This window comes from Monomorium pharaonis, chromosome 1, assembly GCF_013373865.1.
Source record: "Monomorium pharaonis isolate MP-MQ-018 chromosome 1, ASM1337386v2, whole genome shotgun sequence".
Classification (NCBI taxonomy): domain Eukaryota; kingdom Metazoa; phylum Arthropoda; class Insecta; order Hymenoptera; family Formicidae; genus Monomorium; species Monomorium pharaonis.
The window spans coordinates 28,335,600-28,351,430 of record NC_050467.1 but is presented as its reverse complement, the minus strand read 5'-3'; the positions used below and the strand labels follow the sequence as shown (position 1 = coordinate 28,351,430).

At 38.8% G+C, this 15,831-nt stretch overlaps 2 protein-coding genes across 2 annotated transcripts; both read left to right on the top strand.

The window, feature by feature from the left end:
- The first annotated feature begins 5,722 nt into the window (after positions 1–5,722).
- Positions 5,723–8,687, top strand: LOC118646956 (cyclic nucleotide-gated cation channel beta-1-like). Its single transcript, XM_036290962.1, has 5 exons — positions 5,723–6,711; positions 6,787–6,915; positions 7,001–7,069; positions 7,143–7,664; positions 7,734–8,687. The coding sequence occupies exons 1-5, from the start codon at positions 6,189–6,191 to the stop codon at positions 7,907–7,909; spliced, it is 1,419 nt and encodes a 472-aa protein (XP_036146855.1). The 5' UTR covers positions 5,723–6,188; the 3' UTR covers positions 7,910–8,687.
- A 64-nt stretch (positions 8,688–8,751) lies between these two features.
- Positions 8,752–13,020, top strand: LOC118646714. Its single transcript, XM_036290211.1, has 2 exons — positions 8,752–8,773; positions 8,840–13,020. Exons 1-2 carry the CDS (start codon positions 8,752–8,754, stop codon positions 13,018–13,020), a joined length of 4,203 nt encoding a protein of 1,400 aa, XP_036146104.1.
- The last annotated feature ends 2,811 nt before the right edge of the window (positions 13,021–15,831 follow it).

Genomic DNA, 15,831 nt, shown 5'->3' with positions numbered 1-15,831 from the left:
ACCGATCTTTGTGGTTTTGAGTGAGGCGAAAATCTGTCAGAAATGTAGTACCAAATGGTGGCTGACGATGCTGGTACACCGTGATAAACCGGAATATATTCCAACTCTAAATGTAGGCTGAGTTTCGATATTCACTGCCAGTACTGAAAATCTATAGTTTACGTCACATACACTGTAGAATTTCAGTACTGACAGTGAATATCGAAACGCAGCCATAATTGTCTAGTCTAAGTTTATCGTAGTCAGCCGTGCTAGTGGTGCTAGGCTGTACGTAGTTGTATGTTTGGTATAAGAAAACTGAGATAAGTACTCTAAATGTAAAATTGCTAAGATTTTTATTATAAATTTGCATTTATTGTCAAATGCTTGTCGTTATACTCCATATTGTTTCCGGTAAATCACTGTCGCCAGCGCCACCATTTGGTACTACATTTCTGACAGATTTTCGCCTCACTTTTGGAGGCGAAATCAGGCTTAGTTTGGTCTCCTGGTTCTAGTCTTCATACTTTTATTATAGGTCTTTAGTGAGAATATATTCATGTCTCTTCTTACATAAGAAAATAAACCAATCGAATTCCTTATGCATATGCTTATGCGCTTATGCAAGTTTGTGTGGATATACCATTACTGTCGGCCATGTAATAAGAAAGGTGTATCTATAGGCATAGTAAGTATAGACAGGCATGCCAGATTTCCAGACTTAGTACCAAGCTGCGGCTGTGGAGGAGGGAGCATGTACCAGAAAAGGCTGAGAGTCGACATAGCCATGTCACAGTATAAGTATATACAGTAGCGACAATGAGCATCGGCACCTTTGATGTAAGTGGTAACCGATCACGTGACCGTCAGCCATATTCCTGGTTGTACGAGCGCTTCATTTGAACAATATTAAGAGACGACGCAGTACTATCTCGCGCAAAGTATTTTTAAATCAGATTAATTTTAATTTAATTTTTATATAATTATATTATAATTTTTGTGTAAGTATATGTAGATTAATTTCTTATTTTTAATATCATTATATTTTAGTAACGTATTAATGGAATTATAAAATCAAAAATATTAAAGTGAATAAAAATGACTGTAGTCTTATTTTATATATGTGTATATATATATATACACACTGACGCAAAAAAAACGAAACAAAATTTTTGACCGATTTTTAGGCAATCTTCAAAGTGATGCAACTTTGCAAAAAATCATCCAAATTACATATACTTTTTTTTAAATTAAAGGGCAAAGACTCTACTTTGAAAATCCCTACGCGAAAGTTTGATTTGTTAAGTGCGAACCTTTTGTATCGCATGAAAACCAAACATGTGTTTTTTAATTGAAAAAAGTAAAAGTTTGTTATCATTTTGCACAAGTTTTTCGTTAAAATCTTGCTAATATTAATTCAGATTCTTAAAGTTCATTCTTTTCTAAGTAATTTAAAAAAAAAGACAGTCGATACGATGTTTTTTGTTGATTGCACGCGAGTTTGAAATTTGCACTGCATTTTAAGGTATTTTAGCAAATAAATACGGTATTTTTTTAATATCATGAATTTTGAGTATTAATATGATATTGCACATTGATTTTATTCGTGTTGAACTCAATCATACCGCTGTCATCAAAGTGACCCGATCTGCACTACGTAGAGAATTACGATCGGATTTTGTACATCATGTGGCTCTGAAAAGGCTGATTTTTTAAAATAAATTTTAAACTTTTATTTTTTATGTATAAGTATGTGTATATGTATGTTTACGTGTATGTGTGGGTTTATGAGTATAGATGAATGTGATCTTCTGTTGACTTCAGTGAAATTAGTGCGTCAGCTATCCGTTATATTCAGATCAGTAAGTACAAATTTCCACCGATGAATTTCAGAGCCACATGATGTACAAAATCCGATCGTCATTCTCCACGTGGTGCAAATCGGGTCACTTTGATGACAGCGGTATGATTGAGTTTAACACGAATAAAATCAATGTGCAATATCATATTGATACTCAAAATTCTGATATTCAAAAGATACCGTATTTATTCGCTAAAATACCTTAAAATGCAATGCAAATTTCAAACTCGCGTGCAATTAACAAAAAACATCGTATCGACATGTATTTTTTTTTTTAAATTGCTTAGAAAGGAATGAACTTTAAGAATCTGAATTAATATTAGCAAGATTTTAACGAGAAATTTGTGCAAAATGATAACAAACTTTTACTTTTTTTATTTAAAAAACACATGTTTGGTTTTCATGCGATACAAAAGGTTCGCACTTAACAAATCAAACTTTCGCGTAGAGATTCTCAAAGTAGAGTCTTTGCCCTTTAATTTAAAAAAAGTACATGTAATTTGGATGATTTTTCGCAAAGTTGCATCACTTTGAAGATTGCCTAAAAATCGGTCAAAAATTTTGTTTCGTTTTTTTTGCGCCAGTGTATATATATATATATATATACACATATATATATATAATATAAATTCTTAAATTATTAAAACCAATTATGTACTCAAGGAAAAATAACATACTCTATTAACAATTATAATCTATTACAAATTGAACTTTTTATTGTGTAGCAACACAGTTGGTTTTGATGATTAAATATCTTTTGAAATGCCGAGATGTTCTGAAATAATATTGAATAAATTGTTATTAATTCATAAAAATAACAATTAATGGCTGTTGATGAGTAACTTATTTCCAGCATAAAGTAACTCACATAAAAAATATTACATCTTAAAAAATATCACACCAGAAACCTATATTAAAATGTAGTAAACTAATAATAGAAATTAGAAAGCAAAAGAAAAAATGCAATAGAAATAAAAATAAAAAAGTGTGAAAATATAAAAAGGGCAGTAGTATAGGGGAAGCCATGGGGCGTCAAAACAAACCCCCACTCCTCGCCCTCACAGCGGGGGGTGTCGCCCTCACAGCGGGGGGTGTCTGCCCCCCTTCCCCCCTGTCTGGGGCAGCCATGGTGCATCAAAACAAACCCGAACTTCTCTTCCTCGGCCTGATGACAAACCTAACCCCACTCTTCGTCCGACTGGTGTCAAACCTAACCCCCTTCCCCGACTGGGGCCTGGTGGGGAAGACTAGACGGTGTGACGTCACGAGTTTGAACGACGCGTTTTGATTGGATACCCCATGGCTGCCCCGAGCCTTGAATGGGTAGCCTGAGTTTGTGTCGTCACGATTTTGAACGGAGGGTTCTGATTGGATACCCCATGGCTGCCCCGAGTCTTGATTGGCCCTCCATGGCTGCCCCGAGCCTTGATTGGCTGTCCTGAGTATACTACTGGATTTTGAATAGGAAAAAGCAGATCTTAGTGCCGAGCGTTTTACCCCAGCGGGGGTGCGGCTCGGACAGGTGGGAGTTTTTGTAAAAATGGGTCAATAGGTTTATAGGTCAAGTATGCTTTGTAAGCGCGAGAGAGAGAACTTTTTGCTATTATGTAGTGTTACCTAAGGTAAAAACAGAAAACGTGTATGTTTTGACTCGGAAAAATGTCAGAAGTGACAAATGATGGAAGTCAGATCTTAGATCTGGGAGTCTTGCTCGGCTGGGGGTTGCGTTTCGGACAGATGTATGTTTTGTAACAGGTTAACAGACTTACAGAACAAAGGTGCTTTTGTAAGATAGAGAAATCTTTCGCTATTATGTAGAGATACTTAAGGAACAAACAGGAGTGAGTGATTTTCATGAGTCATAAAAATCAATCACTTTTTGCTATGAAAAGCTGAACAAAGAAATATAAGAAAGTTTAGCTTTTGTAAAAGAATTCTTTTTGCTATTATGTAGAGATACTTTAGGCATAAACAAGAGCTTGTATATTTCGAGTCTTAAAAAATCAAAAACTATGCATTATGAAGGAAGTAAAAGTAATATATCAGGATTAACTTTTGAAAGAAAATTCTTTTGCTATTATGTAGAGATACTTTAGGCACAAACAGAAACTAGTATGTTTAGAATTTTATAAAAATCAAAAACTATGTATTATGGAAGGGTCTAAAAGAAATATGAAGAGTTACGAGTAAAAAATAGTTTTATTTTAATACGCAAACTTTTCGTACAAAAATACATTGTAACTGACCAAAATTATATAAAAATTATGTTCTACGTTTTGACAAAATTATATTGGTAATTTCGTTACAACGCAGTGTAATCAGTTCCAAAAATATTATATTGAAATATACGTCGAGGAAAGTTAAATCGTTTATTTGAGTACGTACATTGCGTTCAATATCCTCCTGATTACCTTTTATTGTTAATTTTATAATTTCGCAATCTACATAACTTAGTGGTAGTTTAAGTTCAATTTCTTGAATTAAGCGTTGCGCACACACATTGACGCTTTCGCTTAACAATTTTAAATGTTCTAAATGTGCGTCGACACATTTAATCACATTCAGCAATCCCTGGAACGTGGTTTTCTGCATCACTATTGCAACGGAGTAGTGTCTCCGTTTCTTCGTTACCGGTAAAGAATCTGCAGCATCTTCAACGGTTTCCTCCGAAGAGCGTTCTTCTTCAGTTTCCTTATACGATATTAGAACGGATCTTGATCCATAGGCCGAGGTGAAGCTGATGTTGATGTTTTTTATACCGACAGGATTCGGCTTTAATTTGCCATTACCGCGCAAGTACTCACTCATGAGATCCGTATGATCTTGAAATTGCAGCCAGGAGTCGACGTCGAAATTAATACCGTCGGCGTTGTTACCGCTTAATTTTATTAATGGAACGAAGACTCCCTCCTTCGTTGATTGTAATCCGACTTGTATTCTCTTCGTATGCGAGTTATTAAGGCCATACGAAGTGGTAAGCAGCATATGAAGCCTATCGTTTCTTCCTTCGACGAAGTTGCGCGTTCCGAGATTATCGTGAATCGCCTGGTTCGAGGGGTTATAATTAACACTTTGTTGCTGGTTGGCCATTGTTCTTTCTGCTTCAGTGTTGTATAAAGACACAGAAATGAAACCAGTAAGTGAAATAAGGCACGTAACTCTCACACTCGCAATTCAAAAGTTCGAGAGGGTTGAGGAAAACTTTGTTCGCGAGGTTAACGCTTCGAAGGAAGAATATCAAATGAATTCGCGTTTACATCACGGGAAATGCCCTTACCTCTGTTTGTGACGTAATAAAAGTTGCGCACGCAAATGAGACAGTGGTGGGGAAACGTAAATAAATTTTTTATAAACTAAAATTTTATTTAAATTTTTAATTTTAAATAATTACACTACGTTAGCTATACAAAAATTCAAATCACAAAGATTGAATGTAAAATTTATAAAAATTAAGTAATATTTATAAAACATTTTGAAATAAAAATTTATGTAAAAGTAACGAGTAAAAATTTGAATTCGGAATGTGAAGTAACCGTTAGAGACGAGACAAGATCGAACTTGCACGAACATGTATTCTTTCTTCTCGAAACTAATTGTTTGCTGTTGGTTGAATAATAAAAAATGAGAATGCGATTCTTCATCGACTTAACTAAAATTTATAAAAATCTAAATATAAAATTTAAGAAAAATTAATTAATTAACATCAATTAAAGCACACTTGGTTAAAAATTTAAGTAAAAAGTAAAAAATTTAGAAGGTGAATTACATACTACAGATAACTAGTTTGTGTATGATTTTATCTTTTAGTTAAATAAATTCTGAAAAATTATAAAAAATATATTACACATTTAATTTTATTTTTAAAAAATATATAAATATGTTATACTATGGAAATAACTAATTTTTGCGCGAATTCTTTTTATGAGAAAAATAACGAATTTTTCAAGAAGATTCAGGCATACGAAGAAAAGTGGGAAACTAGTTTACCAATAAGGTAAGTAGAAAATCACGCCCACTATTCCCAATATTTTCAGCGTAAGATGGGATTATTGGGTGTAAATTTCGTGTTCCATGTGAATTTTCTTTTATGAGAAAAATAATGAATTTTTCGAAAAAGATACAGGCACACGAAGAAAAGTGGGAAACTAGTTTACCAATAGAGTAAGTAGAAAATCACGCCCACTATTCCTAATATTTTCTGTCTAAGATGGGCTTACAGGGTATAAATTTCGTGTTCTAACGCGTACAAGTGTTAGTTCTTGTACTTTCGAGTGAGCTAACTTATTCTTTAAGTCAATTGTACGAGTTTGTCGAGTGTGTGCGAGAAAAAATAGTTTGAGTGTCGAAAATGGAACCGCGCGCAATAATAGTGAGATTTTTTATAATCGTATGCAATCAAAGCAAAAATATTAAAAAGCGCGATTATTTTAAGAATTTGTCTCGCGACGATGAAATTAATTATTTATTATTCGAGCGTTTCGCGGAAAAAGAATGTTCCAGCACGATACTGTGCTTGTTGTACAAAATGGGCTATTTTGAGGGAAACGTTCGGCTAATAGACACTATATTTCGTATCGTCGAAGCGCGTTACGCGGATGAACAATATTATGAAAACGACGCGAGTGGGTGCATCGCACAATTTTTACGACGTCGAGACGGGGTGCCGGAAAATGAGAATAGAGGAGTGTCAGGTAAGAAAAAATATAAAATATCTAATAAAGAAAAAGTTAGTATTTTATATTTTAATTACGAGTATTTTTTTGTAGGTGAGAGACCGGTAGCACTAGTGCACCCTTTTCGTACGCAGTACGGTCGCCTAAGCTTAAGGCGGCGGCGCGAGGCGGAGGTGGCTGAGGAGGCTGTACCTGCCCGTAAGTTGGAAATAAAATTAATTTCTTAAAAATTTAGTTAGAAGTTTAGTACATATTAAAAGTTTTAATTTTTAGGGAGACGTCGAATCGGAGAAGCTCCTGTTGCTATTGTAGCACCAGCAGTAGCAGCAGCAGCACTACCACCACCACCGCTAGCACCATCACCACCACCTCGCGTCATTCCCGTTGTGGATTTAGTGTCTGGTAATTATTAATTTTTAAATACAAGATATTACTCGAAAGTTAATTATTATTGCCATGCTGTTTAATAATAAATTTATGATTTTAGATGACGACACGCAGAACGGGTCCGATGTTGTGCCGAGCTCGTTTGATTCAGCGGCGTTATTTACACCGAGTAAGTATTTTTAATTTTCTATTTAATTCAGATTAATTCGTAAAAATAATAATAAAATAATGTTATTTTTCAGTACGCCAAGAAGAAAGAGAAAACGGTTGGATGGAAGAGGATACGATGGATAGAGTGTTAGCAGAGTGGGAGGAAGGAGAGATAGAAAGAGAAAACGGCTGGATGGAAGAGGATACGATGGATAGAGCGTTGGCAGAGCGGGAGGAAGGGGTGCTGGAAAGAAATTTTGAAGAGAGAGATAATGAACGGGAGATGGAAGAAGAAGAAGAAGAAGAAGTGGAAGATGAAGAAGAAGAAGAAGATGAAGAGGAGGAGGAGGAAAATGAAGAATCGGAGGAGGAACATCAGGAGGAAGAGGAGGAAGAAGATAACGAGGATGATGACGAGGAGTCGGAGGAAGAGGAGGAGGAGCATGTAGATGAGGAGTCAGAGGAGGAGGAGGAAAATGAAGAGTCGGTGGAAGAAGAAAACGAAGAAGAGGAAGAGAGAGAAGAAGAGAGTAATGCTGAAAGAAATGAAGAGATGGGGGAGGAGGAGATAGTGTTACCAAGCACACTTGACTCGGAGGCGCTATTTTCGCAGAGTAAGTATTTATAATGAGATTTTTCACAATTCGTTACATTTCAGGTAAAAATAATATGCTATTTGTTAGTAGGAGAAATCGAGAATGTGAACGTTTCCTCCATTGAAGAAAGTGAACATGAAGGGGAGGAAGAGACAGAAAGTGCAATAGAAGAGGATGAAGGAACGCAAGAGAGAGAGGAGGAGGAAGAAGAGGAGGAGAGAGGAGACGCCACTGTAACGCCTTCAGGTAATATAACAATATAATATATTATTTTAAAATATTACATATTATTTTCAAATATATTTTAAATAAAATTTTAATTATAATATTAATACAATTTTAATTTTTTGTTAGAAATTACTTGCACTCAACTACGGGAATTTTTTTGGGGACATAGGAATAGATCATAAAAACTGGAACCCTAGGTTACTATTTTGTTCTGTGATCTCTACGCCGGTTAATATTTTTAAGGTTTTCTCTACATCTCAATTTTAAAAATGATATTAATAACAATACAAAAAACTGTACAGAATTTAAAATAAAAACAAAATAAAATTTAAAAAATTATTATTACCATATTCATTTACCCATGTAAATGTTGTGCATTTATTTGAAATTATTTTATTAGTCTCTACTTTGAATAAAAAACTTTTAAATTATTAATCAGTTAAATTTAACTTGAGAAAATTTTATAAATTTTATTACGTGACTTTATTACTTAAATAAAAAATTTTAATTAAATCTCGACGAAGTGTTGACTAATTAGCCGTTTTTTAAATTTTTGTCATATACCTTCTTGTTCGTCACTGAAAAATTATATATAATAAACTTAATCTTTTTTGTATTAAAGTAAATAGAATAAAGGGTAATTTTTTACTTAATTCTTACACGAGCACAGAGTAATATGTTAAAAAAATTATCGATTTAATTAATCACACGTCAGAATTAACTCATCGTTTACGTTAACTGTCTAAATCAAGTGAGTAAACTAGATTAGTTACTTTAACGCATTTCGTCTAACGTTGGGGTTCCAGTGAAAAATAAAATAAAATAAGATAAGGATAAAATAGGTACGCTACCTTACTTACAGGTGCGATACCTTGCTATGATATTTCCTTGGCGTAGCAGTAAAAAGTTTTGAAATTAGACGAAATATATTAATATAAAAAAATTTACAATATTCTATTATTCAGTCCAAACTGGCGGTGGTGTTGTGCGAACTGACGACGTAGACGAGGCCACCCTAAGTGGTAATGAAGCAGAGGGAGGGGTGAATGAAAATTCCGGCGCTATCCTCGTGCAGCCGTCGCAACAACAACAACAGCTACAACATCGACAACAGCAACAACATCGCCAACCAGAATTTAAGTACATAGAGCTAAGAGCGGAAAATTCTCGGCGGTTTAGAAATTTTAGGACGCTTGGGAGGGAAGCGTCTTTTAAAATACGACCGATTCCTGACGGCGCGAACTCGTTGCGATGGTTAGAAGACGCGTTTCGCGAGGTACACGCGTACGTTATACGCTCGAGTGCTCCGACCGATTACGTCGGTCTAACATTTTATTCGGCGGAGCTAACTCATGGACCGGCCGGCTTATCATTCCGACCGGCGCGAGACTTAACTCCCGAGGACATATGGAGCCTCGTGAGTTCGGTAGCGCAAAGTGCCGGCGGAATGGACGTGACGCAAAATTTTTCGGTGAGCGTCTTTAGTGTCGCGGTCCCGGTAGGTCGGGGACGCACATCGAATAAATTGACGCGCGAAGACGTCGCGAAGCGATCAATTCTCCAAATTAATAACGATGATAATCTGTGTCTCCCTCGCGCTTTGGTGCTATCTCGGATACATTGTCAGCGGGGAAATGTGCGCGAGGGAGAATTACATAGACTGTGGAATTCCGTAAGATGTAGGACATCGGCGTTACAGCGAGAATTAGCGATGGAATTAACACGTAACGCCGGTGTCGTAGTCCCTGAAGAGGGTTGCGGAATTCCTGAGATTGATCGCTTCCAACGGTTTTTCGCTACTGAAAATATTGCAATCGTGATATATAATTTCAGTACTTTCGGACGTGGCGAAAAACCGTTGTACGACGGTACCACGATACTCGGCGAATTAGGACGCGAACCCTCGTTTCGCCTTAACATTATGTACTACGAGGGTTCGCGTCACTATAACCCGATATTGTGTTTGAAAGCTGCAGCCGGTTCACGCGGAGGGTATTGCGTCGCGTGTAACGTAGGCTATCGTCCGGATAAGGGGCACCGTTGCGCGAAAAAATGTCCACGGTGCTACGCAGCGACGCATTGCGAAAATCTCGATGCGGCGCTCGTCAGATGTGGAAAATGTAAACGCAGTTTTTTCGGAGAAAGCTGCTACAATCGTCATCGCAAAAGCAATTCGTATGACGGCAAATCGTGCGCCTCCGTCTGTGATTCCGTTAAGATTTGCGACGGATGCGGACGGTTTGTAAAATCGGGATCTGAGCACAAATGCGACGAGACATATTGTAAGACGTGTTGTTCGCTACAGTCGACAAACCATTGTTGTTACATGCATCCTCTTCGCCACAAATCCGTAATCAAAAATCCTGGCGAGGGGACGAGTACGGATGAACGACTGGAAGATACATGTAATAAGAACAATGTCGAACGTGCGAACAATCGGGACAAAGGTCGCGTCGCGTTTGTGTTTTATGATTTCGAAACGCGACAAGACGAGGTGCTTGAAGCTAGTGAAAACACTTACCTTCATGTACCGACTCTCTGCATCGCTCACCAAGTCTGCGAAGCATGCTCCGCGGTAGAGGAAGACGCGGCACGATGTCGATGGTGCGGGATACGTGAATTTGTGTTTCGGGATGATCCTGTGAAACAATTTGTTGAGTTCGTAACACGCCCGACAAAATGTTTCAAAAGGATCATCTGTATCGCGCATAACGCGAAAGCATTCGACGCTCAGTTTATATTAAAGCACATAATAGAAAGAACTGAAATGACTGAAAAACCCGAGTTGATTTTGAACGGGACAAAAATAATCGCGATAACACTTGGGCGTGTTAAATTTATAGACAGTGTAAATTACATGCCCATGCGCTTATCCGATTTACCCAAGGCTTTCGGGTTGAGGGATACGTCGGATAAAGGCATATTTCCACACCTTTTCAATAGAGTCGAAAACCAGACATATGTCGGTCCGTTACCCGACATTCGATATTTTTGTCCCGACCAAATGAAACCGGAAGAACGCGAACAATTTTTAGCTTGGCACTCAAAGATGATTAACGAAAGTTACATCTTTGATTTCCAACGCGAAATTGTTCGCTACTGCCGTAACGACGTAATCATTCTTCGTCGCGCCTGCATGGAATTCCGTAAAATCTTTTTAGAACGTGGCGACGTGTGTCCCTTCGAGGAATGCACGACTATCGCATCCACGTGTATGAAAGTTTTCCGGAAAAACTTTTTACGCGAGGGTGAAATAGGCGTGATTCCGACAAAGGGATACAGGAACGCAGACAAGTCATCGCAGAAAGCTCTGAGATGGCTCGTGTGGATGGAACGCGAATTAGGACAACAGATTATTCACGCGGGACGAGGACGGGAACAACAAATTGCAGGCGCGAAAGTTGACGGATATTACGAAACAGTGACTGATAACGAGACGCGACGTTACGTATTACAATTTCACGGCTGCTTTTGGCACGGATGTCCAACTTGCTTTCGCGTTAATCGCGATCGTCCACTTTTATCCACGAATCCCGAAGACACCATCGACACGCGTTACGAACGTACTCTCGCGAGGACGTGGCGCCTTCAAAGGTTAGGGTACCGCGTAACCGAAAAGTGGGAGTGCGACTTTGATCGAGAGGTGCAAGAAAATTCGGAAATTAACACATTTTTAGAAAATCACGCTATATTGAAACACGCACCTCTCAATCCACGTGACGCGTTTTACGGCGGACGTACGGAGAACATCGCGACCCTTTATGAAGTTAAGGGTACAGAGAAAATGCGTTACGTTGACGTATGTTCTTTGTACCCTTTCGTATTAAAAACCGGTGCTTTCCCGATTGGTCATCCCGATATTTATATCGGAGAAGAATGTGACAGATTAATCGGGACAGCACCGAATTTTAATTTCGACAATGTAGAGGGTCTTGTCCGCTGTAAAATACTCCCACCGCGCAATCTTTATCATCCGGTGCTCCCGTTCCGCGTTAACGGTAAATTGTTATTCGGTTTATGCCGTAGCTGCTGCGAAACCTTTTCGAAAACGCACTGCACTCACGATTCTCCCTCCGAACGTGAATTCTCGGGTACATGGGTATCCTGCGAATTGCGCAAGGCTGTCGAGAAGCGTTATTTCGTGACGGAGGTGAGCGAGATTTGGCAATACAAAGTCACGAAATACGATCCCGGTAACCGGCAGGGTGGCTTGTTTGCCGAATATATAAATTGTTTTTTACAATTAAAGCAAGAAGCGAGCGGGTGGCCGAGCGAATGCCAGGACGACGACGTAACTAAGGAACGATACCTGAGGGAGTATGAAAAAACCGAGGGTATCGTTCTCGAAAAAAATAACATCACTCGAAATCCTGGTCTTCGTTCGGTTGCTAAGCTTTGCTTAAATTCTTTCTGGGGGAAATTCGGCCAACGAGCCAATCTGCCTAAAACCGAGATTGTAAAATCATTCCAGCATTTCGTGACTTTGCTCACCAGTCCTGAGCACGAAATAACCGGTATATTACCCGTCAACGACGAGGTAATGTACGTTTCGTGGCGGCTACGCGAGGAAGCGGTCGTAGCCTCGCCGATAACTAACGTCGTTATCGCTGCCTATACGACGGCACAGGCGAGGTTAATATTGTATAGTTATTTAGAAAAATTAGGAACAAGAGTCTTATACTGTGACACAGACTCGTGCATTTATCTAAGCTCTGGTGCACCGAACGAGTACGAACCACATACGGGTAACTTTTTAGGCGACATGACGGACGAACTCGATTGCTATGGCAGCGGTAGCTATATCGAGTCCTTCGTATCGGGAGGGCCGAAATTTTACGCTTATGTGGTTCGTACGCCGGAAGGAAACACCCACGAGGTCTGCAAAGTGAAGGGGATAACGTTGAATTACGTTAATTCAAAGCTCCTGAACTTTCACAGTATAAGACATCTAATATCTGGGGTAGAAGAAGAAGAAGAAGAAGGAGAACCGGGAAGGGATAGTGCGATAAAACTGCGTTTTACTGCAATTCGGCGTACAGCGTTTCACGACATCGTGACACGTAGCGAGAAAAAAACCTGTGCGCCGGTATTGCTAAAACGCAGATTTATCGATAATCGCTATTCGTTCCCGTATGGATTTTGTTAACTGTAAATATAATTTCATTCTTCTTCTTCTTCTTCTTCTATTTTCTGTTTTAGTTTTTAAAATGTATGATATCCGAGAATTTTCCGCTCATTAGTGTATAAGAAAGCTTGTAAATTTTGTAAAAAATGTACAGTGTAAATAAATATATTTTGTAAAATTGTGTAAAAAATGTAATTAGTGTAATTAAAAATATTTTGTAAACTTTTGTAAAAATTATATAAAATTATGTAAATCTGTAAAAATATTGTAAATAAGTTTTTTGTAAAAAGTGTACAGTGTAAAATTTAAAATATTTTTGTATTATAATAATTTGATATTTATACATAAAAATGTTAATTAAATTATAAAATAAAAAAATTAAAATTAAAAATTTTTAATTTTTATTTAAGTAAGTTTATAAAATAAAAGTTTTACTCATAAATAAATAAATAAATAAAATTTTTCCCTACCTTTATCCTTTTTAGCGTCATCGCCAATCGGTTAGTTAGCAGCGATGTCGCGCACACGTAAAAGCGAACACAACGACACGAATAAGCTTATGTACGTACGCGCTGCACCACGGCCCGAATCAGCTAATTTTGGCCGCGGTGCCTTTGTTTCGGCTAGCATACGCGGGGGTACGCTGACACGAGCGTGTCGCCGTCGCCGCCGCCGCCGCCGCCGCCGCCGCCCCCAGCGCTGATGAAATTATCTCTAACTTTAAAAAATTTAATTTAATTTACTTGTTTAAAAAAAAAAAGCGAAAATTATTATTCCTACATTTCATTTTTCTTCTTTTTAAAGTCACGTAAGAAAATCAAACCGCTCATTACGCGAAATGGACGTGCGCTGGAAACATCCTTGGACATCGATCGTTTGTGGACCCACTGGCTGTGGGAAAACGATTTTTGTGAAAACTTTTCTCCGGTATTTGTCGCACATGTCCGACGTACGTTTCGAACGAGTTTTGTTTTATTACGCGGAGTGGCAAGAGGCTTATCGTCAATTACAATACGATGCGAGTGTAAAAGAAGAAGAGAACACGCTAAACAACGTTGCAGCGAGGAAGAAAAATGTAATCGAATTTCGCGAGGGATTACCACGCCCGGAGGATTACTCGAACGATCCGCTTATCCCGAAACTGATCATAATCGACGATCTTATGAGAGAATCGTCGTCGAGTGACGTGATCGTGGATCTTTTTACCAAAGGCAGTCATCACAAAAATCTCAGCGTCATTCTTATCTCGCAAAATCTCTTCCATCAGGGACGCGGACAACGCGACATATCTCTCAACGCTAATTACATCGTGGTTTTCAAAAACCCTCGCGATCGCGCGCAAATTCGACATTTAGCACGACAGGTTTATCCCGACGATCCAAAATTTGTTGAAGAGGCATACTACGACGCCACGTCAAAACCGCATGGATATTTGTTGTTCGACTTGAAACAATCGACTCCTGACAGTTATCGATTCCGGACGTGTATCTTTCCCAACGATACGCGACAATACGTATACGTATCGCGTAGAACGTTTTCCAACGGAAGCGTATAAAAACCGCGTAACGGTGCTGGCGCGAGTCAGTCGTGTAACTCACACGCACGCACGCGATGAAGGAGAAACGTAACGATTGTACAGATAGTGCAGCGAAAATTGCCAGACGTTCGATCGGAAAGAGAAACGTCTGTCTTCTCGAGGCCGTGTGTCATCTGAACAAAAACCAACGGGCAGCTTTTCTTCGAACCGCGGACGAAAAATTTATTCGCTGTATCCACGAATGCGTTTTTAATACTCTCAACGGTAACGTCCCACTCGAACGACGCGAAAAAGAACGACTGTCGAAGTATAAAACGACCCTACGACGTATCGCAAAAAAACACGGTAACTGGAAGTCTAAAAGAAAGCTATTGTTACAACGAGGAGGATTTTTACCCTATATTATCGTCCCCATATTATCAGCTTTATTATCTCATTTTATCGGAGGGTAAAATCACAGAGCGATGGAAAGAGCCAAAAAAATGGTCTTGATTTCTACGGAAAATCTCGAGAGAATGCAACGACAACAGCAACAGCAACTGCCAGCGGAACCAATGGAGAATTCGCTGTCGCAAAGTTCAGGAAACATCACCGGAGATAATAATTCTGTACGAACCCCTGGAACTCCGTTGACTCGGCTCGATGCGGAGATGAGTCGCGTGCTTAATTCGTCTTGGCCACGCAACATGGATGAAAGATGGAAAATGTACAAGGAGGCACTTTGGCGGTATCTTCATCTTATTCGAGTAGCGCGCAAGCGAAAAGCCGTTCGGAGTGCGGACGAAACCACTAGCAACGATACGCGAGCTGAAGAAGGAGACGCTGACGAAAACGACGACGACAATGACTACGACGACGGCGACGACGACGATTCAACGATCGTATTTCACGAAACTTCGCCAATTTCCGGCAAACACCCTCGGACTAGTGACATAGATACTGTAAAGGAAAAAACCCGAAAAATAATTCGTAATATTCATGAGTTAAAAAGTGTCGAAAAAATATTGGAAACGGTCCCGAAAACTTATCGCTCGCAAGCTCGTATGCTAATGCGTCATTTGCAAGACGAAGCGGTACCCGACAGATTAAATTGGGACGAGAAGGGTATCGTGACTATAGACGGCAACGTCGTGAAAGATTCCGATATAACCGAACTGATAAACGACGCGGTGCGTGAAAGAAAAACCGTGAAAGCAACGGGAAGAGATCAGTTCGCCCGATTACTGCGTAGCTTAAATACACGTACGGCGCTGGTGGGAAATAAAGAATTATTAAAGGCAGTCTACGGATCTTCA

Excerpts from the sequence above, each read along its gene's own strand:
- LOC118646956 (XM_036290962.1), top strand. The coding sequence starts at position 6,189 with ATGGAACCGCGCGCAATAATAGTGAGATTTTTTATAATCGTATGCAAT. Across the intron at positions 6,712-6,786 it reads TGAGGAGGCTGTACCTGCCC|GGAGACGTCGAATCGGAGAA; the intron begins GTAAGTTGGAAA and ends TTTAATTTTTAG. Across the intron at positions 7,665-7,733 it reads GGAGGCGCTATTTTCGCAGA|TAGGAGAAATCGAGAATGTG; the intron begins GTAAGTATTTAT and ends GCTATTTGTTAG.
- LOC118646714 (XM_036290211.1), top strand. The coding sequence starts at position 8,752 with ATGATATTTCCTTGGCGTAGCA. Across the intron at positions 8,774-8,839 it reads GATATTTCCTTGGCGTAGCA|TCCAAACTGGCGGTGGTGTT; the intron begins GTAAAAAGTTTT and ends TCTATTATTCAG.